At 51.5% G+C, this 25,498-nt stretch overlaps 2 protein-coding genes across 3 annotated transcripts; one reads left to right on the top strand and one right to left on the bottom strand.

Annotated features, from left to right (window-relative positions):
• Positions 1 to 2,850: 2,850 nt before the first annotated feature.
• On the bottom strand, positions 2,851 to 19,747 carry Mmrn2 (multimerin 2). 2 transcript variants are annotated; one of them, XM_005340548.5, is made up of 7 exons: positions 19,481 to 19,747; positions 10,616 to 10,744; positions 10,431 to 10,537; positions 10,267 to 10,347; positions 9,385 to 9,570; positions 7,458 to 9,275; positions 2,851 to 4,167 (listed from the first exon to the last, which is right to left on the bottom strand). In XM_005340548.5, exons 1-7 carry the CDS (start codon positions 19,642 to 19,644, stop codon positions 3,785 to 3,787), a joined length of 2,868 nt encoding a protein of 955 aa, XP_005340605.2. In that variant the 5' UTR covers positions 19,645 to 19,747; the 3' UTR covers positions 2,851 to 3,784. The 2 variants fall into 2 exon arrangements, with proteins under 2 accessions (XP_005340605.2, XP_077894884.1); XM_078038758.1 differs by lacking the exon at positions 19,481 to 19,747 and adding an exon at positions 11,509 to 11,663.
• An 887-nt stretch (positions 19,748 to 20,634) lies between these two features.
• Positions 20,635 to 25,454, top strand: Sncg (synuclein gamma). The gene is made up of 5 exons (XM_005340547.4): positions 20,635 to 20,856; positions 21,685 to 21,726; positions 22,042 to 22,169; positions 24,809 to 24,877; positions 25,126 to 25,454. Exons 1-5 carry the CDS (start codon positions 20,736 to 20,738, stop codon positions 25,144 to 25,146), a joined length of 381 nt encoding a protein of 126 aa, XP_005340604.1. The 5' UTR covers positions 20,635 to 20,735; the 3' UTR covers positions 25,147 to 25,454.
• Positions 25,455 to 25,498: the final 44 nt, after the last annotated feature.

The raw sequence follows: 25,498 nt of genomic DNA, 5'->3' as shown, positions 1-25,498 counted from the left end.
GGGTCCATTACCTATCCTCTCTTATTCAGTTTCAGAGGTTCAGTCTATGGTCAACTGGCTCCATTGCTCTGGGCCTGAGAGGAGGAAGAACATGGTTGTCAAAAAGCATAGGGGAGAAAAGCTGCTCAGTTCTTGGCAACTGGGAAGCAGAAAGAGCAGGAAGGAGCCAGGGACAAGTATAATCCCCAAGGGCATGCCCCAGTGACCTACTTCCTCCAGCCATGCCCTACCTGCCTATAGCTACCACACTGTAGTCCATTCAAATTGTTAATCCAGCAAATGGATTAATCCACCGATGAAGTTATAGCTCATTTTCTAAATATATAATCATTTTCTAAAACCTTGCTGCCTTCGAAGCCATGTTTTCACATCACTTCCTTTTGGGGGACATTCCAGATCTAAACTATAACAAATTTGTGTGTGTGTGTGTGTGTGTGTGTGCGCGCACGCACACAGATCTGTGGTGCTAGAGATAGAACCCAGAGGCCTTGTGCATATTAGGCAAGTACTGTAGCACTAAGCCATACCCCCAGCCTAAAAAATATACTTCTTACAGACTATACCCTCCTTACAGTGTTCCTGAAATAAAAGTAAAGGACAGAAGTTATTTTAACATGACATGTTGGTGTGGGGAGTCATATTCTGCATTGACCCCTACAGGTCCTGACTCCCAGTGTGGTCACACTTGTTTGGGGCAGCAGTTCCCTGCCTCCAGAGGGTCAGCAGTCATCCTGTTCTGGGTTCTTATTCAGCCCCATGAACCCAAGTATAGGGGCTGTGTTTGAGTTTGAAACCATTCCTATCTCTCCATTAATCTCAAGTGTTTGGGATTTTCTGTCTGATCCTTTTTACGTTTTTTGATTTCTTTCTTTTTTTTGGGGGGGGGGGTGGAAATAACTACAATGGCTGGGCGCTGTGGTACACATCTATAATCCCAGCAGCTCAGGAGGGTGAGACAGGAAGATAGAGGGTTCAAAGCCAGCCTTCAAAAAGGTAAGGCACTAAGCAACTCAGTGAGACCCTGTTTCTAAATAAAATACAAAATAGAGCTGGGGATGTGGCTCAGTGGTAAAGTGCTCCTGAGTTCAATTCCCAGTACCCTGCCCCTAAAATTTTTTTTTTTTTTTTTTTTTACTAAAATGTCTTTATGTGCTTATGGTACCCTTTCCTGCTTTGCAATATTTTAAAAATATTTTTATGAACTCCCCCTGCTCCGGGTTTGGGGAAGTTCCACTGTGTGTTTGACCCTTGTGTTGTTCTGGGGCCTCAAGTAAGGAGTTTTTAACATTTGCCTGGATCACAGGAGTCTCCCTGGAAGGGCACTGAGAAAGTCTCTACCCAGAGTTAGTTACCTCAGCAGAGGTAAGAAATCTCAGAGGAAGTTAAGATTTCTTGCTGACCTAGGTTTCTAATCGTAGAACTGTGTAAATAGAAAATTTGTACTTAAGGTTTTATGATGTGCAATCACATATGTTTTGTTGTATGGAAGGCACCCTAGCTAAAAAAAACCATGATTCTAGAAATGTCAGGAGTGCCTGATACAAAGCTGCTGGCAGAGTTAGCCAGGTTAGCTTTTATTTACAATCTTCCTGTTGAAGAGCACTTATCCTCTGAAGTTGGAGGACAGGCACCCTTTATGGACAAGGTTAATTCACTCTGCTTATTATGTGCAAAAAATTCCAAATGGAAGTCTTAATGAATAAGACCACACTGCCCTAATGTTTCAGCTTTAGTCATCAGCAGGATCTGCTCAATAGCAATAAGAAGATCCAAGACAGGTTGGTCTGGCTGGCAGCAGGAGTGACATCCTTCAGGAACTATAGTCTTGGACTTGCCATGGCCCAACTACATATACCCAGGATCAGGAATGGCCTTGGCAACTGAGAGCTTCATTGGAGGTGAACAAGATTCAATCTGTGGTCAAGGTCAAGAATACTTAATGAGAGAGCTGTTAGATTGATCACCTCACAACTATGAATTGACAAAGTTTTGAAGAGTTGTGATTTACCCAAAGTCAAACCATCAGTGGCAGAGTAGCCTGGAAAATTTTAACATTGATATTTTAGTAATTGAGTTTATAAAGCTTTCTGGCAAATAAATTCAGAGGGGAAATTTGAATGAATGACTCCAGGGAAATTACAAGGCATACTAGAAACCTTGTTAACACAACCACCAACTTATTACCCAGACCAATCTGATTTTCTTGTAAAGATTATATTCAATAAATATTGGGGCTGGGGTTGTGGCCCAGCGGTAGAGCGCTTGCCTCGCACGTGTGAGACCCTGGGTTTGATCCTCAGCACCACATAAAAATAAACAAACAAAATAAAGATATATATTTTTAAAGTCTTTTAAAAAAATTCAACAAATATTGAATATTACCCCCCAAAATTCCACTCTATTTTCCAACAACCGATGACTGCTTTCTCAAGGTTGTTTCCTCTAGGATCTGAAAATTTTTGAAAACCACATGTTTATATTGCAGGAATAATTGCTTTTCTTTGCTATACTGTCTGGTATCAATGTCATGGCCCAGTGTGGAAGCCACTGTCTATTTCATGTAAAATTAACTGAAATTGCTGAAGTCAAACTGGGCCTAGAATAATGAGAATCACATTGATCTCACATAGTCTCATTGTTGTCCCATATCTCCACGTACTTTGCCAAATGTTTTCTCTCTCCAAAAGTAAATGAGGCAGGGGTTGGGGTTGTGGCTCAGTGCTAGAGCACTCGCCTAGCATGTTCGAGGCCCTGGGTTCGATCCTCAGCACCATATAAAAATAAGTAAACAAAACAAAGGTATTGTGTACAACTAAAAAATAAATATTAAAAAAGTAAATGAGGCAGAGATTTGAAGGGCATCACTTTATTCCAAAAGTTGATCATCATCGAGGGAGATTTTATTCCTTCACTTCTTCCTCCCTCAGCACCCTTCCTGGTTAGAGATGCTAAGAAGTAGTACAGTCATGATATACTGGATGAAGTAAAAACAGTGAAGGCTACATACATTTTAGTTTCTATTTGGCATGTCTTGGCCTTTACCCTGAATAAGTCTAGGAGAAAAGGATGTGAAATTAAAATTATAGGTACAGATAAAGACGAAGAATGAAGCCGAATATGCTGATTTTGTTGCCCTTGATTAACTCAACAGGACTTTGCTCCATTTCTAATTGATAGAGACCAAAAGGGTTGGTTTTATCTTGTCCTGTAACAGCTGAATACTGGGTTCCAATTTTGGCTTAAATGTCACCTCTGCTTTTTTTGTTTGTGTTTTGTTTTGCAATTCTGAGGACTGTACCCAGGTCCTCATGCATTCGAGGCAAGTAGTCTACCACTGAGGTATATCCATCCCATCACCTCCTGGGGAAAAAAAAATGACTTTCTAGCATATAATTAGGGAGAAGAGGAAGCAGAGAGATTTAAAGTGTATAAAAGTTCCCAGCAACAGGAAGAGCAAAATACCAAAGAAGTCTGTAGAATGCAGGGTATGGCCAAGAGCCAGAGTCCAAACCATGCTATCTGAGAAGGCAGTTGGAGCTGAGGTTCACACTTCCAGGAACTGCCCAGAGAGAAGCAGTCTTTCTCTCCTCCTCTTTGAGGAATACCCCAACCCAGTGCATCTAGAGGGAACCACAGAACTAGATATCATGTGGTCTTTTGTAGAGGGTTTCCAGAGAAGAGCTAGGCCAACTGGATGGTCTCCAGACCATTCATTGCCAGGTGGGGCCTCAGGCCAAGAAGAGCAGGCAGGTCCCTGATGTCTGATGAGAGCTGTACCCAGGTTTCAGGTCTTGAACATCAGGAAGCCCCCAAATGCAGTGCCTGGTGGGCTTCTCTTGGTTATTGATCCCTGAGTTAACTCAAACCATACCCTCTCACCCTTTTGTAGCTCAACCATAGCAAAGGTTGTGGCTGTGCTTCCACCACTCTGCCCTGTTGTACAGACTGGGGTCCAATGGTGACCTCCAAATACCAGCTGCCCCGTGCCCGGGCCTGGGCCAAATTCAACGCTCACTGCAAATAGATAAACGCCACGCTCAGGGGCTCGGAAGTAGCCGTGTTCAGGGAAGTAGCTGCTGCCAACATTGATGGACATGGTGTCGAACTTCACTGTCTGCAGGGCAGCTGTACCTTCTGAAAAGCTGGTATAGAAGGCCACAGGGGAGCCTGAAATGAAGGAGGAAGAGTGCTCAGTGACTTGGTCTTTCACTCCCTTGGGTGAAAAATTAAAAGCCGAGACCTGCCATTGTAGGGGGTCACCCTGGACAGGAGCTATGCACACACCTTTAAGTCCTGAGTAAAGAGGTACTGGACTGACATTGCCCCTTTTACAATGGAGTGCACTTGCCTCTGCTGGGACAGAAGGTGCAGCTCTGGATTATATCCCCAGCCCTTAAAAAGAATTTTTTTAAAAAATTTTGAGGGTCTCACTAAGTTGTCAAGACCAGCCTCAAAACTTGTGATCCTCTTGCCTTAACCCCAACTGAGCCACCATGCCTAGCTTAACTAAGCACTTTCTGGTTTGATCCATTTTCTCACAACTTTCTTAAGAGAAAAGAGTCCCTGAGGAAGAAAACTGAGGCTTAATCTTTAGCTGGCTGCTCAAGGAGATATGGTTTGCAAATGGCAAGCTGAGACAGGAATGACTTCCAGATGACTGCTACCTTTGAGGAATCTTGAGACACCCAGGGGAAAGAGAATCATTTAGTTTCCTCAAGATAACTGAGAAGCAGTGAAGGTGTTTCCTATTGTATGTGGGCACAGGAGCTTAAAGCAAGAAGGAAACAGAAGCCTCCTTCAACTGACCTTCTCAGTGTGGTTTCCAAAGTGCTGCACAGAGATTACAGATGGAGAAACTGAGGCCCAGAAAGAGACAACTTGTAGCTTCAGATCACACAACCAATTACCACGCTGTGAGCAGACCTCGGATCTCTTGATTTTGTGCCTGCTTTCCTCATTTGCAGAAACAATTTCTCTGGGCTTAGGAGGATAATCCTGCTGGAGACACCAGGCCCCCACACAAGCTTGGAGACAGAGGAAGTCATGTGTACAGGGATGAAGGAGCCTGCTGGCTGCCCGGCCAGGGAGGACAGAACCACAAGATGGGACAGGAGGTCTGGAGTTGCAGCTCAGTGTTAGAGCACTTGTCTAGAGCATGTGAATCACTGGGTCCAATCCTCAGCACCACATAAAAAAATAAAAAAATAAATAAATAAATGTACTGTGTCCATCTGCAACTAAAAAAAAAAAAAAAAAAGTGAGGTTCCACTCGAGACCCTGCCGTGACCTTGGCACCATTTTTTTTAAAAGAATATTTAATTTTTAGTTGTAGTTGGATACAATGCCCTTATTTTACTTATTATATGTGGTGCTGAGGATTGAAACCTGAGCCTCGCACGTGCTAGGGAGTGGTCTACCGCTGAGCCATAAGCCCAGCCTTCCTTGTGTTTTTTTTTTTTTCAATATGTTTTCTCTGGGGAAGAGAGAGAATTTGAGACTAAGCTCCCCATTTTTCAGGAAAGAAACCAAGTCCTCACATAACAGTTAGTGACTTAGGCTCCTAAACTAGAACCCAGATTTGTGACTCCCAGTCCAGCAATAATAAAATTATTCTTTTCTCTAGTTCTGGAAGATTTTTCTAACAATTAGCTTGGAAGAGTAACTGTGCCAAGGAAAGGCAGGCGGCTGGTGCTGCAGTTCTGCAAATACCCAGAAGGTGGGGCCCTTGCCCAGTTGATAAAGAGCTGGTTGACACGCCCTCTGCCGATAATGGGTCCTCTCTCACCCTGCTGTCCCTGGGAGTTCCTTCACCTTACAGCTAAAATCCCAACATGCCCTTCATGTTGGTGGAAGGGTTGTGCACGTCCCTGTAGGGCACAAATCCAAGTCCTAAGGACTTTCTGTAAGACAAATAAAGGGGGTTTTTAAAGGAAAAAATATGTTTTGAAATAACAAAATACTGCAATGGTAAACACGGATCCCTAAATCATTAAACAAAATCTGAATGTCATCAGTATAAAGACCTTGAGCCACTCACAAGAGGAAAACAGTATGGAAGTAGTAGTGTAAGTGGACACAGCCTCAGCTGCGAAAATGCTGTGGAAAAGACACTTGGGTCTTGTACTAGGTACTTGGAAGATGTAGCTGTCAGTCTTCATAACTCTTTGATGCAAGTAGTGATTGTCCCATTTTACAGAGGAAGAAACTGAGACAAGTGATTGAGAGTGTGAGCTCTTTCCACTACCCTCCACACTGCCTCCTGGGCTCTAATGGAGGGCAGCAGGGATAGCATGGGCTGAGATGGGCCTTCAGCAAGGTTCACACTTCCCACTTACCAACCTATGCCAGGGTATAGGCAGCCATGATGGTGGCTTTATACTTAGCCCTGTGACTGGATGAAGAAGGGGCCCCCATGCCAAGGCTAGCTTTTCTGGAAGATAGAATCACTTGAAACACAGATCCACCCTCAGGGAAAGGTAGGTATATTGGCCTCAAACTCAGAGCAAGCTTGTAGACCTAGAGCCTGGGGCCCTGCAGAAACCAACCTTCAACGGCCCCAGAAGGGGAAAGTCAGCACCCTAGAGACAGCTTCTCTGTGATGTTCTTCAGCTGTGTGATCTGGTCACTTTCTGGGTTTGAGCCTTGGTTTCAGGTAAGATGGTAATGATAGTGATGGATTGCTGAGCTATTGTGATGATTCATCATGATAAAGCCCAAGAAGGAGCCGGGCATGGTGGTACACACCAGTAATCCCAGCTATTCAGAAAGCTGCAGCAGGAAGATTGCAGGTTCTAGGCCAGCATGAGCGACTTACCAAGACACTATCTCAAAAAATAAGAAGGACTGAGGATGTACCACTGAGTAGAGTACCCCCAATCAATCCCCAGTATTGGAAAAAAAAAAAAAGTCCAAAAGGGGCATTGCAGGGGCCTGGCACAGAGTGATGAAACAGACCAACTGGACTTGCTGAATATGGACTGCTTTCAGAGCCCAAGGCTTCTTCCTACATTCCCTTCTTGTTGGGTGCTGCCATTTGCAGGCCCCATCACAATTCCTATACCAGGGTAAGCTGGTTAGTGGGGGGTGACAGGGTTGTGAAGAGCTGAAATGAAGGAATTTGAGGGAATGCCATGGAAGGAAGAAAGGCCCTCCCCCTCTGTCCACAGTTGGGACTCAGGTAGCCAACAGTGTTTAGAGCCTCTGATGGTTTAACATGGAAGTGACACTGTTGCCGGATCAAGGGCTTTGACACCAACAGTTATTCTCATGACTTTTACCTACCTGTACTCCAGAGAGCTTAAGAGGAAAGAAGGTGAGTCAAGGAGAAGATGGGTAGTGGTGACTGATGACCAACCTGGTTTCTTTCATCCTGTCCCTCTCCAGGGTAGACCAGCTGCTGGGCTGTCAGACATCACTGTCCTCTACATCTGCTCAGACTTCCCAACCCAGGCACTCACCTGCCTCCCAAAGCTCTGCGCCCAGGGCATCTTGCTCCAGTCCTTTGGCATGTGCATCCACCCAAGATGCCACTTGCTTTTTGTCCCTCTTCCTGGGAGTTTCCACACCTTTCTGCTCCTTCTTCCCTTTTCTGTTCAGCATGGCCTGCAGCTTCCCCAGGTCTAGGCTGGTATTGGTTGCCATCAGCCCTTGGAAGTTCCCAAAGAGGCTGTGGAAGAGCCTCTCATGCTGCTCCAAGCCACGCTCAGTGGTGGAGAGGGCATGGTGGAGGCCCTCAAGGGAGCCATTGAGGGAGGCAGCCCAGGAGGCATCGCAGCACTGCCCCACGCGCTTGACGTCAGAGCTCAGGCGCTGGAGCTCTTGCTCCAGCCCAGCCAGGGCGGTGGTGGCTCCTGCATCTTCCAGCTGGGCATCGTGGCTGGGCTCCAGGTGCTCTGCCCGCCTTGAAGGCTCTGAGCGGTGACTCGCATCCTGCTCCAGAGCTGCCACCCGGGCGGCCAACTCGTCCCAGCCGAGCGCCTGCTCCTGCAACCCACTGGCAGCCTCCTGCAGGGCGACACGGATCTGGTCATAACGCAAGGGCAGCGGGCCAGGTGCCTCTTCTGACATGTCCTCCATCACCTCCTCACCAAAGAGCGCGGCCAGCACAGCTTCGTGGCGCAGTGCGTCTTCCAGCAGGGCTGCAAAGGAGCTGTGTAGCTGGCTTATCTCGAGGCGGGTCTCTTCCGCGCCTGTCTTCAGCGCGCCCACCTGGCCATCCAACGCCTGCAGCTGGCTCCGGAGCCGGGCCCTCTCGGCCCGCGCCTGCCTGCCCTCCTCTTTGTGCACATCCACCTCCAGAGTCACAGCATCCAGGGCGTTCCTCAGGGCCTGCAGTGAGGAGCCGTCCAGCTGGCGCCGCTCATCCAGGCTCACCTGGGTTTCCTCCAAGGCGCGAGTGGCATCCTTCTGATCTTCCCTGATGACATCCAGGTCAAAGTAGAGCTTCTGGCAATTGCAGTCCTTGATGTACTTGATGAGGTCGGCGTGGGCGCCCTGCAGGTGCTGGAGGGTGAGATTGAGCTCCAGGAGCTGTCTCTCCATCTCTTCCTTGTTTTCCTCCATGATCAGAGACTTCTCCATCAGGATTACTCTCAGCTCTCGCAGAGCCGTGTGGTTCACCTGTAGCTCCTCCACCTGCCGCTCCACCTTGCTGATCTGATCAAAGGTTTCGTCCGACTCAGAGTATAGCTCCTTGATTTCTTCCACATGCTGGGCCAGGGTGGCCCTCATGTCCCTGAGGGTGCTCTGCAATTCTTCTTCCCTCTGGCTGGTGGCCACATGCAGGGCTGAGATGTTTCTCTGCAGCTGGCCCAGTCTGGCCTGCAGGCTCTCTGGCTCTGGCTTTGCTGCTGCCCCTGCTGCTGCCATCACCAGGCTGCCATTAGCCCCTGGGGACTCCTGGATCTTGAGCAAGTTCTTTAACTTGGTATCCACATCAGCCTGGACCTCAGACAGGGAGTGCTGCAGGGAGAGGTGCTGGGTGTGCAGATGATCCTCCACATCCTTGCGTAGCTGGCTCACTCTTTGGGCATTCTCTTGAACTTTGGCTTCAAATTTGGCACCAAGCTCCTGAAACTCTGCTCTGCCCACAGCACTCTCCTGGACCCTCTTGATGGCCTGGCGGTTGGCCTCTACGTCAAGAGACAGGTTTCTTATAGCCTGGGAGAGGCTGTGCAGGCTCTGGTTGAAGCTCTTCCAGATAGGGCTGAAATGTGCTTGCAGGAAGGTGTCCATGTGGGGCAGCAGCACTTGCTCCAAGGACCTGCCAGGAAACTCTGCAACAGACGCATGTGTTTACATAAGTACACAGCAACAGACAGCCCTCCCCAGTGGGGACTAGCAGGGCCTCTGAAATCTGGGCCTTCTCTAGAACCTGCTACTCACCCAGCTCCGTTTGATTTGCCTGTGTGGTTGCAGATGTCTCTGTTGTTGCAGCCTTCCACAGCCCGGGGAGGCTGTCTGCCGCCTGGTCGACATCATTCTGGAGATCTTCCAGTAGGTGTTCCTGCTGTTCATGCTGCACCTGGACATCAACCTCCTCTACCTCGTTGAGCTCTGCAGTGGGGTGGCCTGAATACACAGCAGACACAAGTGTTGAAGCCTAACTTGCCAGGCTTAGGCAGATCATGAAGTCCAGAGAGGATTTGGGAGCCAAGAGCAAGGGAGGGGAGGTGCATGCTAACAGTCTTTGAGCTGGAACTTAGAAGACTTCAACCCCAGAAAGGCAAATGCATGACAACTGAGTTCTCACCTTCCTTCCCACACCCACAGCAGACATGACTAGTCAATCCCAGCATATTTCCTTCCCTAGCTACAATGACATTCTCTGTGTTCCCTGTCAATTGACAGGAGTTCATCACAGGATGAAACTCATTGCCCATCCCACCCTTGGGCCCAGCCTTGAAAGACAACACAAATGATATCTCTTGGTGGCCCTCTTGTGTTGACTGCACAGACCAGAGATGACATAACTTTCTGGCCCTGGTTAAGGGTAGGGGAGAGGGTGAGGAAGTGTCTTCCAGCCCAGGAGCTTGTGTAGTTCAGAGGTCAAGGAAGGTGCCAGATAACACTGTCTCACAGAAAATGGGGTCCAGGAAAAGGAGATGTGTGTTCAGGCCCTGCCTCCTGGGGAAGAGCATGCAAGGAACAAGGGGGCCCTTTCTGATTCCAGGCCCAAAGTTTTCCTTAAAAGGCACTGTCTCGAGGGGAGGAAGGAAGGGACACATGAACTCTGCCCGACCTGCACCTTCCAGGAAAGCAACACACCAAGTTCGAAGTTGACCAACTGGTCCCGCGGCTTCTGGGGGTCATTCCTTGGTTCTGCAGGCTCCGGGGTTGCTGTGGGATCTGCAGAGGAAGCATGGAATGTTGACCCTGGAGGCCAGAGGAACTGCAGGACCTCTGGAGTCAAGGAAGGCGGGGAGCCCTACCGTGATGCTGACAGTCGGGGCCCTTGAAGCCTGGGCAGCACCTCCAGGCCATGGAGATCAGAACCTTCTGCTTCACCTGGTATATCGGCTTGTGGGCCACACGGTACCTGGGGGAGGAAGGTGGCTCAGCGACTCCAAAGGGAGCCCACAGGGACCATGCAAATGGCCCGCCTGCCCCAACTCACATGACTTTGACTCTCTGGCAGTCTGAAGCCCCCACTGGACATGGCTGTTGTGAGTGGACCAGGAATTTCTCCGTTTTGCAAGCAGCAACATAGGTGACCAGTCTGGACTGCTGGTAAGGGCACCAGTTACTGGAAAATAAACCAGAGAAGAGGGCTGCTGAGTCATGCCCAGGTGCCCCAATAATCCCCTTAGGAGTCCACAGAGACTGCTAGTGCAGGGCACCCAATAATGCCCCCTGACCCACCCAGTACTGGGACTCTGGAATCCATTAGCGTAATAAGGGGGTGCTCTGCATTATCTATCCTCAGGGCTCTAAAGCAACGCTCCACAAACCCTACCTGCAAGGGCACCTGCTTCACTGCCTTCTTGAAACCTCCTCCAGGGCAGCAGAGAGAGGCTAGGGAGCTCGTCTACTATCACACAGCGAATGTACCTGCAGAGCCAGAGGACTCTTGCTGTTTCCCCTGTGCGAGGGAGGCAGCATGGTGTGTAGTTGGAGCTGGAGAGTCCTGGGTTCTAATGCTTTACACTTTCTGGCTGTGTGCTTCCAGCAAGGCATGTAGGGAGTTTCCTTCTCTGTGCTAAACCATGAAGATGGCAATGTCCTCCAGGAGTGAGTGGACAAGTACCAAATGCCTGACTCCAGACTAGTGCTCTGTGAATGCTGCTCCTACCCCATGTGACAGCCTGCCCGATCCTACTTACCAGAAACCCCATCGTAGTGAGGGCTCCTGCTCCCTGACCTTGCCCATTAGAACCTTGATGGAAATGGACTTAGCAGTGATCATTGTAGGAGGAGGCGCCTGGGCAGGGCAGCTTCCTCTCTGGGAAAGGCCTCTGCCTTGTGTTCCTACAGGGTGGTTTGGGGAGTCACACTCAGCATCCTGCACACCTGAGGGGTAATGCCTCCATCTTTGCTCTTCACAGAATGGGCTGTGGTGGTTCTGGAAGCAGTGAGATGTACATGCTGACAGGGACCCAGCTCACTGTCCAGGTGGCTGGCTCCATGAGGTCAGTGGGAAGGTCAAGCCCCACCCTACCCCTGCAGCTAGCAAAGCTCCCCAGAGATGCAAGACACAATGACCTCCACAGTCCAGTTCAGCTCAGCAAATCTTGGGTGCCAGGTGCTGGGCACTTGCAATGGCGTGACAGAGGCACAGACCTTCCCTTCCGGGTTTCCAGGGAGAGCAGGCAATCTTAGAGCCACAAAGGCTGGAACCTGAGGAGGCTCTGAGAGGAGGTAATAAAGGGGCTGTGTCTTAAAGGGAGAGGAGCTGGGATGGGTGAGGGGGAAGGAAGGGCTGAAAGGAGGAGGTGGAGGAGGTAGGAAGCCAGACTGCGGAGGGGTGAGTGCTAGTGGAGGAGCTACGCTGTCCTGAGGGCATGGAAGTCAGGGAAGGGGTTTAAGCAAGTCACATGAAAGAGCCACCCTGGTTCCTGGGCACAGAAAAGACAGGGGTGGGTAAGAGATAGGTGGTTGTAACAGGGTCTAGTGGGGAGGGGAAGGCCCTGACCCACCCAGTACATATCACTGGGACTGGCTGATATGGGAGAAGTGGCCATACCGTGAGATGTTAGAAGGCAGTGTTCAGGAACCTTGGTGATGGAGTTGCCTGTTTGTGTTGGGATTTTATTTTTCTGCATCATCAAAGATATTGCTGGGGAAGGAGAGGGACTGAGGCATTGAGAGACCACATCCATTATGGGCATGAGACTCCTGCTTTCCCACTTGGTTCCCAGAAGCCTGGCAGCCAGCCTTTACCCTCTAGTAAGCAGGCTGGAAAAGCTTCTCAGGAAAATGACCCAGTCCCAGAGGGAAAAAATAAAAATGCTGACATCAGGGTTGCCCCCGGTAAAGTAGCCCAGCCAGAGAATCCTGTAACAAAACAAATCAGAAAGCCACATCTCCGGACCTCAGTTTTTCAGTCTGCTTACTCTTTAGTAGGCATGTGGTTTAGTAACAGCATGTGTTGAGCATGCAGGAGCCTCAAGTTCAATCCCCCACATTGAAAGCAAACAAACAAAGGCAGAAGGAGGTCCAAAAGAGCTCATAGAATAAAGTCAACTTGGATGTAAACCAAGAGTGTGCAGGGAAAAGAAAACTTTCCAAAAATGTTGTACTAATATTTCCAGATTGATAAGACAGTGACCACATCCAAGAAACAAGAACAGGAAATTATGGAAAAGACACTGGGCAGGGTGGGGGGATTCCAAGAAGAAAAGGAACTTGTAAAAATTAAAAACTAAACATTAGAAATGAAAAAGAAATATAATCACAATGATATGGCTAGAGCGTAAAGTTAAAGAAATTTTCCTAAAACAAGAGCAAACAGAGATGTAAAAGAGGAGAGAAAATTTAAGAAAACTAGAGCACAGTCCTGGAAATCCAACATCCAAACAATAAGAGTTCCAGAAAGAGAGAACAAAGGGAAAAAGTCATTGATTGAAAAAAAATCAAAAACATATTCCAGAAATGAAGGACTTGAGTTTCCTGATTCAAAGGCCCACCAGTTACCTGCAATAAGGTGGAAACAAAGTCATATCAAAGCATATCATCAAGAAATTTTAGAATTCTGGGGACAAGATGGTTCTATGTGCTTCCAGAGAAAAACAAGGACACACACACACACACACACACACACACAGACACAGACATACACACACAGAGACACATAGACACACACAGAGACACATAGCACACACACAGACACACAGACATACACACAGACACATAGACACACACAGAGACAGACACACAGACACATAGACACACACAGAGACACCTAGACACACAGACACATAGACACACACACACAGACACATAGACACACAGACACACACACAGAGACACACAGACACACACATACACAGAGACACACACAGACATTAGCAAATGGAATAGTCTTTTCCTACCCCAGGCAAGTTAAAGGAGACTCTCTGAGGTTGGGGACTGAACATAGAAATCTAGAGCTCCACTAGATGGCCAAGGTACAGCCCAGGACTGAGTCTCACTGTGGCACTGGAAAGGCTCCACCAAAACAGAAGAGAAATCAAGACAGAGGAAAGCATGAGTTCAGGAATCGGGTTCCCACACGGAATCAGGATGGAGGGAGCCTCCAGGAAGATGGTGAAGGGCAACAGTGCGCTGTGGGGACATAGCAACAGCCTAGACTGGAACGCACCAGGCAGCTCTGAGAGAGGCATCACCAAAAGGACAGAGTTGGTCAAACACCTAACATAAACCAGTAGCTGAGGGGTTGGGATTGAGTTAATGACAAGGACACAGAAAAACAAGGAAGGAAAAAACAAGATAATTTTTTTTTACTCCAGGGAAAGCTAAAAGTATGTAGGGGAAAAATATTCATAGTTTATTTTAAGACCCAACTCTCCAAATATATCCCTTTATAGTCGTAGGGATATAAATACTCAAACTGATAACATGAGAGAGTGGCGGGTGGATGCTGTGTGCTCACGCACAATTCACTTCTGGGTTGGGGTATGGGGTAGGAATGGGAGCTGAGTCATAGGTAATCCTACCTCCTGAGTAGAAATATAGCATGTTATTTGGAGATACAGAGATAAATGCTAAAAGAATCAGCTAAACAATGGAAAGTCATTGCCTTCATAGCGCAGAGAGGGCAGGGCGTTTATTAGGCTCAAGGAACCTTGTAGATCTGGTTGACTGTAACCCAAGGGTCAATAAACTTCTCTAAAGGGACAAATAGTAAATACACAAGAGCAGCTACAAGCCAGGGATGGCGCTATGTACCGATATTTCCAGCGACATGGGAGGCTGAGGCAAGAGGACAACAAGTTCAAGGTCAGCCTCAGCAATCTATTGAGACCCTGTCTCAAATAAAAATAAAAAGGGGCTGGGGATGTAGCTCAGTAGTAAAATGCCCTGGGTTCAATTCCCAGTACCACCAAAAAAATAAAATAAAAGGAAAGGAAAACAAAAAGACTAATTTGCAGGGCCCAGTGTAAATTGAAAACGTCATTTCCTTGTTCAAAACTATTAAGAATCTCAAGATGGCAACAGCAGAGATCAAACCAAATGTAGGCCCTTCAGAGTCCTTGTGGGGCCCCAGGGCAGGGCCTTGTTTATGTGCCTGGGCACCTCGCATGCCCATGAACCTGGCCTGATTTTAGTCTTCCCAAGTCCCAGAGATTCTGTCACATCTACTCAACACTACCATTGTAGCACACAAGTGGTCACTGACAGTATGTAAATGAATGAGTCCCGCTGTGTTCCAATAAAACTTTATTGAAACAAAAAAGGTGGTGGGACAGATTTGGCCCATTGGCCATAGTTTTCTGACCCCTGCCTCTGGGTATGTATAATTAATAAGGATAAAACTTTAAAAAAAAAATCATTTTCATCTGTAAAAGAAAACTCGGATGAGTAGGGAAGAACATTTTGAGAGAACAATGAATGAGGAGTTTCCTTTCTAACCATCAAGACCCACGCTAGGGCTGTCGGCATGGCTCAGGGATAGAGCACTTGCCTCATATGCCCAAGACCCTGGGTTCTTTACCCAGCCCCGTTAAAACAAATAAGAGAAAAAAAATTAAGATGATGCGATCTAAACCACAGATGTGGTGACACACACGTGTAATCCCAGAGACTCGGGGGGGCTGAGGCAGGAGGATCACAAGTTGAAGGCCCATCTCTACAATTTAGCGAGACCCTTTTACAAAATAAAATAAGACAGGGCTAGGGGTGTAGCATCCCTACGTTCATTCAGTACCACCACCACCAAAAAAAAAAAAAAAAAAAAGCCGAATCATGAAAACAATGGGACATTGTCACGTGTTTGACGTGCCAATCAATAGTACAGAGACCAGAAAGGGGCACATGCATCCCTGAGGGATGAGCAAATGGCAATGCAAGCTCATCAAAATCAGGCTGAAAGGAAGGAATGTTCCCTCAATGCTGAAGCACTGTGTAGTGCTGGACCTGGAGCTCAGGCGCTTGGGAGATGTGGGTGAGGAGCTGCCTGTCACAGACACATCACCCTGGGCCTCCTAAAAGTTTCTAGAACAAGGGCCTCTATATCTCTCTAAACCAGTGGTTTTCAGTAGGGTACAGGGGAAATTCTTCAGTTGCATTTGGCAAGGGTCTGGGGACATTGTGTTGTAACTGGGTGGTGGGTGCTGTTGGTATCTAGTGGTCAGAGGCCAAGAATGCTGTTCAACACTCCCAGATGCACCGCACAGCCTCCAACAGCCCCCGACAGCAAGGAAGTATCCAGCCCAAAATGCCAAGAGCGCCAAGGCTGAGAGACACCCTGTCTAAACAAGTCACATTCTTCACACACCCTCTGACCTACTGCAGAGGGCCCGGAAGGCCTGTGCCCTGGGCGCGCCTGGCCTAGACCAGTCTGCCAGAAGTGAGCAGTAATTTACACCTCTAACAACTCCTAGAACTGGAAGCGGTGCTGCCCACCCTTCCTGCCTGGGAACTTTCTCTTCTGACCTGCCCAAACCCTGGACTCTAGAGGCCACTATTCCCCTACTGTGCTCCCCCTCCCTTGGCAATCCCTCCCTTGGCATAGTGCAGGCTGCTGGCCCTGAAGCCCTGGGAACATTCCTAACCTTTGCTTTGGTTTCCTCTGGCTCTTGGCAGCCCCCGGCTGGCTTTGGCACGCATGCCTTGGGCCCCACATGTACAAGTGCCCCATTGTTTCCATGACCCTCTGTCTCAGGCCTGCTCCCACTTTGCAACCTCCCCTGGGAAGCTCTATGAGTGCCTTTACCTCCCAACAGTCTACCGAGGGGCAGGTGCCAATGTAGAAGGAGTGTGGGTTCCTCTGGCCTGGTTTGTACCTGCCCATGGCCCCAACCTAATGCCTGCCCTAAACCGGAGGAGCTGCCAACCCCTGACAGGAGCAGGGAGGCATGGAGCTCTCCTCCCCTTCCTTCCCTGGACTGGGTGACCTTGAGCAAGTCCTCCCCCTCCTCCTGGAAATGTGCAGAAGCTGCATCCCTGGGGACACAGAGAGGAGAGCGCGGGGAAGGCAGAGCCGGGAGCCAGAGCTTCCTGCATAATGGATCTGCTAATGCATGTGCTGTCCAGAAAGCAGGGCACTTAAGTGCCTCTTAACCAGCCAGTAACCCCACCCGACCAAGCCTCAAGTCTTCCTGGGGAAGGAGGGCGAGTTCTCAGCAGCCTTTCTTTCTGAGGATCTGAGTCCAGCCATTAGCATGCATATCCCAGGAGAGACACTCAAGGACTTTGTCCCTGAGCCAGAGAGGGGACTTCACAGAGAAGTGTGAAGCCCACTGGGCTGCCAGCCTTAAGTGTGGGCCTGGGAGTCTCAGCTCTGACCAGTAGGGGTGCTTTCCAGTTCCCACACAGGGCCTTGTGTCCAGGAGTGGGAACACATGGCCACCCTGGCTCCCACCTGACTCCTGGGACCTTCAGCAACATATTGGACTTTTCTGGGTCTCCAGATCCCACTGCAAAAATCCCAAACACTCAGGCAGAAGCCTGAGGCTGGTGATGGGCCAGCTGGGCGGCTGGCAGAGGCATCCCTGTGCTCCCACTCCTCTTGTGGGGACAGAATAGAGGACACCTGGGGTTTGCAGCCCAGCTGTTGTGGAACCTGACTCTGACCCATCACTTAGGAGCCCTGAGTCCCTGAGTGGTGTCCCTAGGCCTCCAAGCTGTGATGATTACTGTGGAGAGCGGGGTACTTGCCCAGGCTCCGCAATCCCTACCTGGACTAGAGCACACCCACTAGGGTCCAAGGGGCCCACATTCTTACACACCTCACCCAAGCCACGGAGCTGGTATGAGCCTCCTCTTCATGGAGTCCAAATATTCATGTTGCTGGATCCCCTACCCTGACCTGGTGGGGTCCCAGGGACCTAAGAACCGGCTAACCATGTCCCTCCTCTACCCGAGGACCTGGCAATCTGGGGATATGGGGCATCAGGCACTGAGTAATTCTGTTCAAGCTTGTCTTTCCAAAGCATTTGATCTGGTTCTGTGTCCGGGGCCCGCCCTGTTTCTGGAGTTCTGGAAACAGGTGTGAGAGGCAAAATCAGGGCACGAGGCCTGGCTCTGGCAGCCAGGGGGCTTGTCGCTGACGGTGCCTCTCCTCTGTTTCAGGACTGTTGGAGTGAAGTGCCTGGTCCACCTCCCCTTCCCTGCTGGCTGGAGTGGAATAGTTTCCACCTCCCAAGTCACAGGAGCATGAGCATGGGACGCAATCAGCCCAGGAAGATGCATGTTTCCTTCCTTTCCCAGCACCCCTCCGGATGCTTCAACAACTTGGGCTTGGCCTGTGGGGTCTGCAGCTTTTGGAGGCGCAGGAAGGAAACTCTAGTGTGCAAGGGTCTCAGGCCTGGGAAGCCTGGGCATTCCTGAAGTAGGTGAACTGGTGCACACACCCCTGCCCCCTCCCCCAAGCTGCTCCGAGCAGCCAGGGAAAGGTTGAGGGACCCTTGAAGCTACCCGGGTCTTAGGGAATGCACTCTCTTTCTCCACAACCAAGGGGGTGGGGAGAAAGAAGAGTGGCTTCCTTCTCTCTCCTCCTGGTCCCCTCATCCTCCTTTTCATCAAAGGGAGAGGAAGAAACTGGGGCATGAAGCCGATGGCCTTAGGAGAGAAGGCTTGGTCCTTGGTCCTGAAACTGGAATTGGGTGGCTGGACTCCCCACACCAAGAATCACTTTTGCGTCCCACCCTGAGCCAAACTAGGGGAGAGGCAGAAATGGAGTCTCTGCACATCCATCTTCTGGGGCTTCTGCTCCCTACTCCCCACAGCCCTTTCCTCTCTAAGGGTCAGTATGTACTGCCTACTCGCGCCCTCCTGTTTCTCCCTGGCCAAACCTGCTGTCAGAGAAGTGCCCACAAACAGTTACCCGGAAATGGAAGAAGCTGGAAAAGACCTGTCCCAGGCAGTCTGTCTTAGAGGCACACGTGATGGCTCCTTCCATACATGCAGACAAAAGGCTGTGGGTGGGTGTGCGCTGGGCCCCTCACTTCCAGATCTTAGTGTTCCACTCAGAAGGTTGGCTCTGAGCTGGAGAGTCAACGCAGATCCTGTTCTACCTGTCCTGGGCTGCTTTATCTGTAAATGGGGCTGTTAGAGAAGCTAACGGAGATGACACTTGGCAACATGCCTGGCCCAGAGGCTGGCCCAGCAGACGGTACCTGTTGCCCCGTGGGGCACTGAAGATGAGGCTCCAGGACCACCTCATACCCTGAGGGGGAACCCACAGGACCAGAACTATGTGCAGGAGGGTCCCTGGCCCTGTACAAATAGAGTGTCAGAGGATGGTGTCTGGGGTGCGACTGGGACGCCATCCACTCATTTCCAGAGGGACCCTGTGGCAGAGCTCTCTGGATGCCCCTGCCTCCTGTGCTCTGGCAGCAGGGAGACCTCTCTCTTCGCTGCTTGGCAGTCAGGGACAGGCTTCCTGGGCATCAGATCAAAACCCTATCCCCAGGAGTAGCCATACCTCAGGGCTTAGGCTGGATCCGCCTTGCTGGGGCTCAGTTGTCTGAACTAATTTCCTTCAAAGAACGGGGACCATGGCCTCACTGGCTGGAAACATCTAGAGTCACAATCCCTCAGTGCCCCATGCTGGGTGATCAATGTTAGGAGCTGTTCCTCCCACCCCCAAGTCCCAGCTCAGATTCCCTGCTATGGGGCCGGCAGGTCTCCCTGTCATTCTTAGATGAGGCCCTGGAGTGCCCAACACAGGCTTTCTGGACACAGACCCTTGAAGGATGCCTAGCCTCACGGTAGATAGTATTAGCCCATTTCACAGATGGCTTCAGAGAATCCCTGCTCTGACCCAACTGGGACTCAGATGCTGCCCAGTGACCTCTGCCAAGGTCCAGGCCCTCCTTACCGTCTGACAGGGTCCCTGCTGGTGTCCTCAGCCTCTGCACCCCAGACCCCAGGCAGCCTTGGGTGGTGTGGATCAGAGAACCTGGTATCAGGGGCCTGGGCCCAGGCCCCCAGCAACCCCCAGCCCAGGGGCCCTCCAAGACCGAGCAGCAGAGTCAGGATCATCTTGCTGGTGGGACAGGCTGGGGCTGGTTTGGCAAATGACTGCAGAAACTGCCAGTGACGTGGTCTTCAAGTTAAATCTCAGAAGGAAAAGAAAACACGGGACAACAAAGAGAGGAAGTGGCCTGGGCCGGCCCACCGGGTAGGTCTCATCCGCCACCCCCCACCCCCGCCTCCTGCCTGGCCCCCACAGAGGCCGCCAACCACGCAGACCAGTTCCTGTGCTCCAGGAGTTCTTGGCTTAGGGACACTAGAGTGTGGGAGACCCAGAGGGTGGCCCTACAAACCCATGGGAGTCAGGAGAAATGCCTAGGCTTCCAGGTGGGGCTGCAGGAAGCGGTTTATCAGTCTCGGGGGAGACCCTGCTGCCCACCCACGCTGCTAGCCAGGAAGTGGAGGCATCTCCTCAGCACCTTTTGCCACTGGGCTGTGGGTGGAGGCTCAGAGAAGGAAAGGAGCTATCCTGGGGTCACACAGCACAGCCAAAGCCCAGGGCATGGGGAAAAACCTTATGTGCCTGGCCTCAGCTCCTCCAACTGGTTTGGCAGGAGTTTTAGGCTTTAGGGCATCCAGGGTGCTGTGGGTAGCTGGGTAGTCCAGGCTGACTTTAGAGGTGGGTCATTCTTACTTGACAGGCCAGTAGCTCTGACCCCTGCCCTATCTGTGACCCTGCAGCACTGGCTAAAATGCCTACCCCTTCTTTGTGCACTGAAAACAACAGCCCCAGGCCTGATAGCACCCAGCCAGGGCAGCCTGCAGGTGGGCAGGGCAGCCGATGAATGAGGGGCAGTGATGAATTAGGACATGTCCAGCCCCCATGTCCCTTCTTGAAGGACAAGGGTCAGGAGGGCACAGTTGGGCCAGCAGGGGTCCAGGGACCTCTCCCTGCTGTACCTCCCTGGGGAAGGCCTCCCTCCCTCCACCCTCCCCACCCCCATGCCCGCCTGGGCTGGCTGGGCTCCCGCCAGCCAACACATCAATATTTCATCCACGTCAATAAGAGGCAGCGGCGGCGGGGACAGCGGCTGCGGCAGCACTCGCGCCAGCTCCAGCCCACAGCTCGCAGGGAGAGTCAGGTTCTGTTCTTGCTCAACATGGATGTCTTCAAGAAGGGCTTCTCCATCGCCAAGGAGGGCGTGGTGGGCGCAGTGGAGAAAACCAAGCAGGGGGTGACAGAGGCTGCCGAGAAGACCAAGGAGGGGGTCATGTATGTGGGTGAGTGACGCAGGGCGGGGCAGGGTGGGGCAGGGAAGGGCAGTGTGGGGCCTGGGGTGGGATGTCTGGTACCTTTGGTCGGAGGACCTTTCTCCCCAGCTCCAGGGAGGCACTCTGGGAGGGGGCGAGGACCTGGCTGTTGAGGCAGGGTCTCCAGATCCTACAGCATCTACAGTCCCTTGCACACACCAGTGTTTGCCTCTGGCTTCCTTGGAGCCCCAGGGTCTCTAGGACAGGATCAGAGTGCCACTCAGACCTCTGACCCAGCTGACCGCCTCTCTAGGCATTCATCAAGGCATGCACAGACACATCCTAGGGTCCTCCGAACTTGGACACCCTGAAGCTGTGAGCAGTTGGTGATTAGGCGAGCTCCCTCCCTCTTCACATGGAGCTGCAGCCTGGCCAGGCCACAGGTTCCTCGCTGCCCAGGGTGAAGAGGTGCACAGGGGAGGTGGGACTCTGGCTCAGTGCCTAACCCACTCCAATGCCCCTCTGCTCCCTCTGAAGAGGAGGCAGGGGAGGTGGAGGCGATGACTCAGCCCTCGTCTTCCCTGACCAGCATGCTGCTCTGGAGGCCGGGCCACACCCAGGCAGAGTCTGGGTACACCAGTGTCCCTAACTCTCTTTTGTCCCTCCATCCTGTCCTGTCTCCTCCCCATCCGTCCCCTAGCTCCAGACATAGCAGGAAGCAGTCCTTTGAAGGGGCAGCTGGCCCCCAGACACCCTCTACTGACCCCCAGCTTGTCCAGCTGTTCTGTGGCTTCTTTGTCCTGACCGCCTCCAACACCAAGAGGTGGGTCTGGGCTGACGCTTCCATTTCCTCCCCAGGAGCCAAGACCAAGGAAAATGTGGTACAGAGCGTGACCTCAGGTGAGGATCCCCAGGACCAGGGGCATGAGGGACGGGGCTTCAGCACTCATGCACCCTAGTACTAAGGGCCCATGCCCAAAGTCCTCCTTACACCAACCGGAGTCCAAATCCCTATGGGGAATCCAGATCCCTGCACACCTGAACTAGATCAGGGTAAGGCTCCCACTCCCGCCCATGAGTGTCAAAGCTGTCCTGAAGTCAAAAACAGGGATCGGAGGGTCCCAAAGAGCCAGAGGCCCAGTGCTCTGGGAAAGGCCTCTCTGCCTGACTTGGTGGGGAGGGTCAGGGTCCAGGCCAGCCCCAGTCTTCCCACAGTGGCCGAGAAAACCAAGGAGCAGGCCAACGCTGTGAGTGAGGCTGTGGTCTCCAGCGTCAATACTGTGGCCACCAAGACCGTGGAGGAGGCGGAGAAAGTTGTGGTCACCACCGGGGTGGTGCGCAAGGTAAGTCCTTGCTCCCATCCTTCCTCTGGGTCCAGAGAAGCCAACCAAGGTGGGGGTGGAGGACCTTACTCACACACCTGGGCACTGAATCCCCTTCCCATTCATCACCCTCTGTGTGTCTGTGCAGGGGTTGTGCTTGGTGTCCTCACATCATTCATGTCTGGAATCCTCACAAATGCCCCTGAATTGGAGAGTTAGGGCTTATTTTATAGACAAGGAAAATGAGGCCCCAAACCAAGCCAGCTCCATGGCTTTCAGCATGGAGGATATACCCCATTTTACCAGTGAAAACAGATCACATGGTGATAAGCAGCCTCCCAGGCCGTGGACATCAGGTTGGAGCTGCAGAGTCACCACCCAGTGTCCAGCTGCCCTCCCAGACCTGGCTGCTGCTTCCTCCCAGGAGCAGCAGGGAGTCAGCGCCCCCTGGTGGTGAAAAAGGAGTAACAGTTCTGACCCCACCCTCCACTGGGGCCTTTGTGTGTGAGCAGGTGTGCAGCATGTGCTGAGTGTGTGTACCAGGATGAGGGGGCATGCGTGTGTGCATGTGTGTGTGCATGTGTGTGTGCATGTGCGTGCAATGTGTGAGCGTGCATGGGAAAGAGGGCTGCAGCAGACAGCAGCAGGAGGCATTGCAGAAGGTAGATGCGAGCTGCATGAGCTGTCCCGGCACCTGCCGCAGAGCAAGTTCTACTGAAAGTTTTTTACACTTATTAACTTATTTAATGGGTACAAATATCCTACAACTAAAAGGAACAAATAAAAAATTTTTAAAAATGGGTACAAATATCCTATGAGATAGGTCATGGAAACCAAGGCCCAGGGATTAGGTAATATACCCACGATGCCAAAAGGGTGGCGATCTTATGGCTGGCCTGGCTCCTGAGCCCCGCTCTGAGAGACTGTGAGAGTGTAGGTTATGACAGGGACCTGAGAGTGGGGCCGGGGCTGACTCCTTAGACACACTGTCTCCATCTCCCATACCTGATTCAGGCCACCCAAGTCAGTGGAGTCTGAGGCTCTGGGCGCAGCCCGTACTGGGGATCCCTGCTCTGGGAGGGGTAGAAAGATGCAGGCCCTCTGTCCCTGGCGCCAGGACCAGCACTCAGGTGTGTGCTTCTAGGGCTAGCACAGGATCTCCTTATCCCCAGAGTGGGCAGCCGTTTCTTCTCCTAGTCAACGGCTCTGCCCCTTCCTAGCTGTGCGACTTTGGGAAGCTGTGTAACCTGTCTGGTCTCCATTTCCCCATCTGTGAAATGGGAGTGAGTGTCTTTCTCACTGAGCTATAGGATATGGCAGAGAAATGACCTCCAGATTGTAGGCCTCCCTGGTTCATGGTTAAAACCCAATGAGTGGTCAACATCATCATCACCAGTGCCCTGGGCTGGACCCGCTTGTATCCAAGGAGGCCCCCCTCCACACTCCACAGCACAAAAGGCCCCTGGTGAGGTGTCAGGCTGGGTTTGGCCTCTAGGAATTTACCCAGGCACTCCTTGCCTCCTAGAGGAGCTGCCTCAAGGGAGACTAATTTTCTGGTGACATCCCAAAACTAGTATCAACTTGTCTCCCCAGTGAACCATAGAGGCCTGAAGTGCTTGTGACTGCTCATGCCCCAGGCTTCGTGCACCAACCTTGGAGTGGTCAGACTAAGCAGGTGGCCCCCTGCCTCTCACCTAGAGAGCCTGGCCCTCCCTGGCCAACAAAGTTCTGTGCCCTTTTAATGCCCCACTCCACCAAGGGGCAGGATGTGGTAGCACAGAAGTGGCTGGACCCTCCAAAGGCAGGAGCTGAGGGCAGGGTCCAGGCCAATCACGACACTGTCCTGAGCACTCAGCTGTCATGACCACTTAGGCAAGAGTCTGACTGGCATGGGGCATAGGGGACAGAAGACAGGCCTGATTCCAGAGCCTGTCCAGGATGCAGGAAGAGAGAGCATGCTCCTGTGGGCAGAAATGGCCTGACGGACAGCAAGCTGAACCTGATGCTGACTAGCTCCGCTGCTTTGAGCTCTGAGGCCTTGACCTGGATACCTAGTCCTCCTAGTCTCAGGGTCCCTGTATACACTGATGACACAACTCTCCTCCTAGGGCTCTTTGGGGACTCAGAGGAGTGCAAAGGTGTATGCTAATGTGATTCAGGAACATGTGTCCACTCTCAACCTCTCTCCATGCTCCCAGCCTTCTTCATTAAGGAACCTCAGTAGAGGGTACCCAGGATTTGGGATCCGCTTGCGGGGGTTGGGGTGTATGAAGGTGGGTTCCAGAAGGTCTTGGCATCATCAGACAGAACTCCAGCTGTGGGCCGTCACCCCTCCAGCCCCTCCAAAAGGGGCCTCTGATCATCTTTGAGGCCAGCATAGATGAGACTCTAGCTGCAGGTAGCTGGGGGCCTCTGTGACTTCCTTATGGTCTCCCTTTTGGGGGTGAGGGTACCAGGGATTGAACTCAGGGGCACTCGACCACATCCCCAGCCCTATTTTGTATTTTATTTAGAGACAGGGTCCCACTGAATTGCTTAGCACCTCGCTTTTGCTGAGGATTGCTTTGAACTTGTCAGCCTCCTGCCTCAGCCTACCAAGCTGCTGGGATTACAGACGTATGCCACAGCACCTGCCTCATGTCCTCTTTGATCCCCTGCAGGAGGACTTGGAACAACCTGCCCCTAAACAGGAAGACCAGGCAGCCGAAGAGGAAGAAGTGGCTGAGGAGGTAGGATCTGGGCTCCAGGGGCACACGGGGGGGGGGTTCTTGGGTAGGGACCCCAGCCCTCACAGACTCTTGCTTCCCTCCGGGGGTTTCAGAACCTGTCAGGGAGCCTTCTGAAGCCCCCAACAGGGACTGTGGGTAGAGCCAACCTTGGTCTGGAGTGAGAGATGCCTTCATGAGTGACCCTTCCAGGGCAGCCATTGAGTGCTGGGGACCTGGAGCAGGTGTGAGAGTCACACTCTCTCTCCCAGGCCAAGAGTGGGGGAAACTAAAAGGTTGCCGGATGGCTGCAGAGTCCCCGAGGGACACCCCTCTGCCTTGAAACCCCTTCCCTCCTGGCACAAGGAGTGCCCTGCCCTGGAGCGTGCCCTGCCCTGGAGCGTGCCCAGCGGGCTGCCCACGCTCCCCGCACCCAAGCCCAGCTGTCAGAGACCTGTCCTCTATGCTGCTGCCACCGACTTCACCTCCTACCCTCATCCTCTCTGGCCCCCTGAGTCTTCTGGACCCACAGAACAGACGCTGCTGTGAATTTTTTTTTTCTTTTTTTAATGATTCCAAATAAAACTTGAGCCTCACCCCACCATGCTTCATCTCTTTTCTGTTATTGTTCATGAAGCCCCCTGG

The sequence above is a fragment of the Ictidomys tridecemlineatus genome, chromosome 1 (genome assembly GCF_052094955.1).
Source record: "Ictidomys tridecemlineatus isolate mIctTri1 chromosome 1, mIctTri1.hap1, whole genome shotgun sequence".
Taxonomy (NCBI): domain Eukaryota; kingdom Metazoa; phylum Chordata; class Mammalia; order Rodentia; family Sciuridae; genus Ictidomys; species Ictidomys tridecemlineatus.
This window is presented reverse-complemented; position numbering and strand designations above follow the sequence as displayed.

What these genes read in the sequence shown, in the direction of transcription:
- Mmrn2 (XM_005340548.5), bottom strand. Translation starts at nt 19,644, where the DNA reads ATGATCCTGACTCTGCTGCTCGGTCTTGGAGGGCCCCTGGGCTGGGGG. An exon ending in AGCAGGGACCCTGTCAGACG is followed by an intron (nt 10,745 to 19,480) that starts GTAAGGAGGGCC and finishes TTTATTTTCCAG; the next exon opens with TAACTGGTGCCCTTACCAGC. An exon ending in TGCCAGAGAGTCAAAGTCAT is followed by an intron (nt 10,538 to 10,615) that starts GTGAGTTGGGGC and finishes TTCCTCCCCCAG; the next exon opens with GTACCGTGTGGCCCACAAGC.
- Sncg (XM_005340547.4), top strand. Translation starts at nt 20,736, where the DNA reads ATGGATGTCTTCAAGAAGGGCTTCTCCATCGCCAAGGAGGGCGTGGTG. An exon ending in GGAGGGGGTCATGTATGTGG is followed by an intron (nt 20,857 to 21,684) that starts GTGAGTGACGCA and finishes TTTCCTCCCCAG; the next exon opens with GAGCCAAGACCAAGGAAAAT. An exon ending in GGTACAGAGCGTGACCTCAG is followed by an intron (nt 21,727 to 22,041) that starts GTGAGGATCCCC and finishes GTCTTCCCACAG; the next exon opens with TGGCCGAGAAAACCAAGGAG.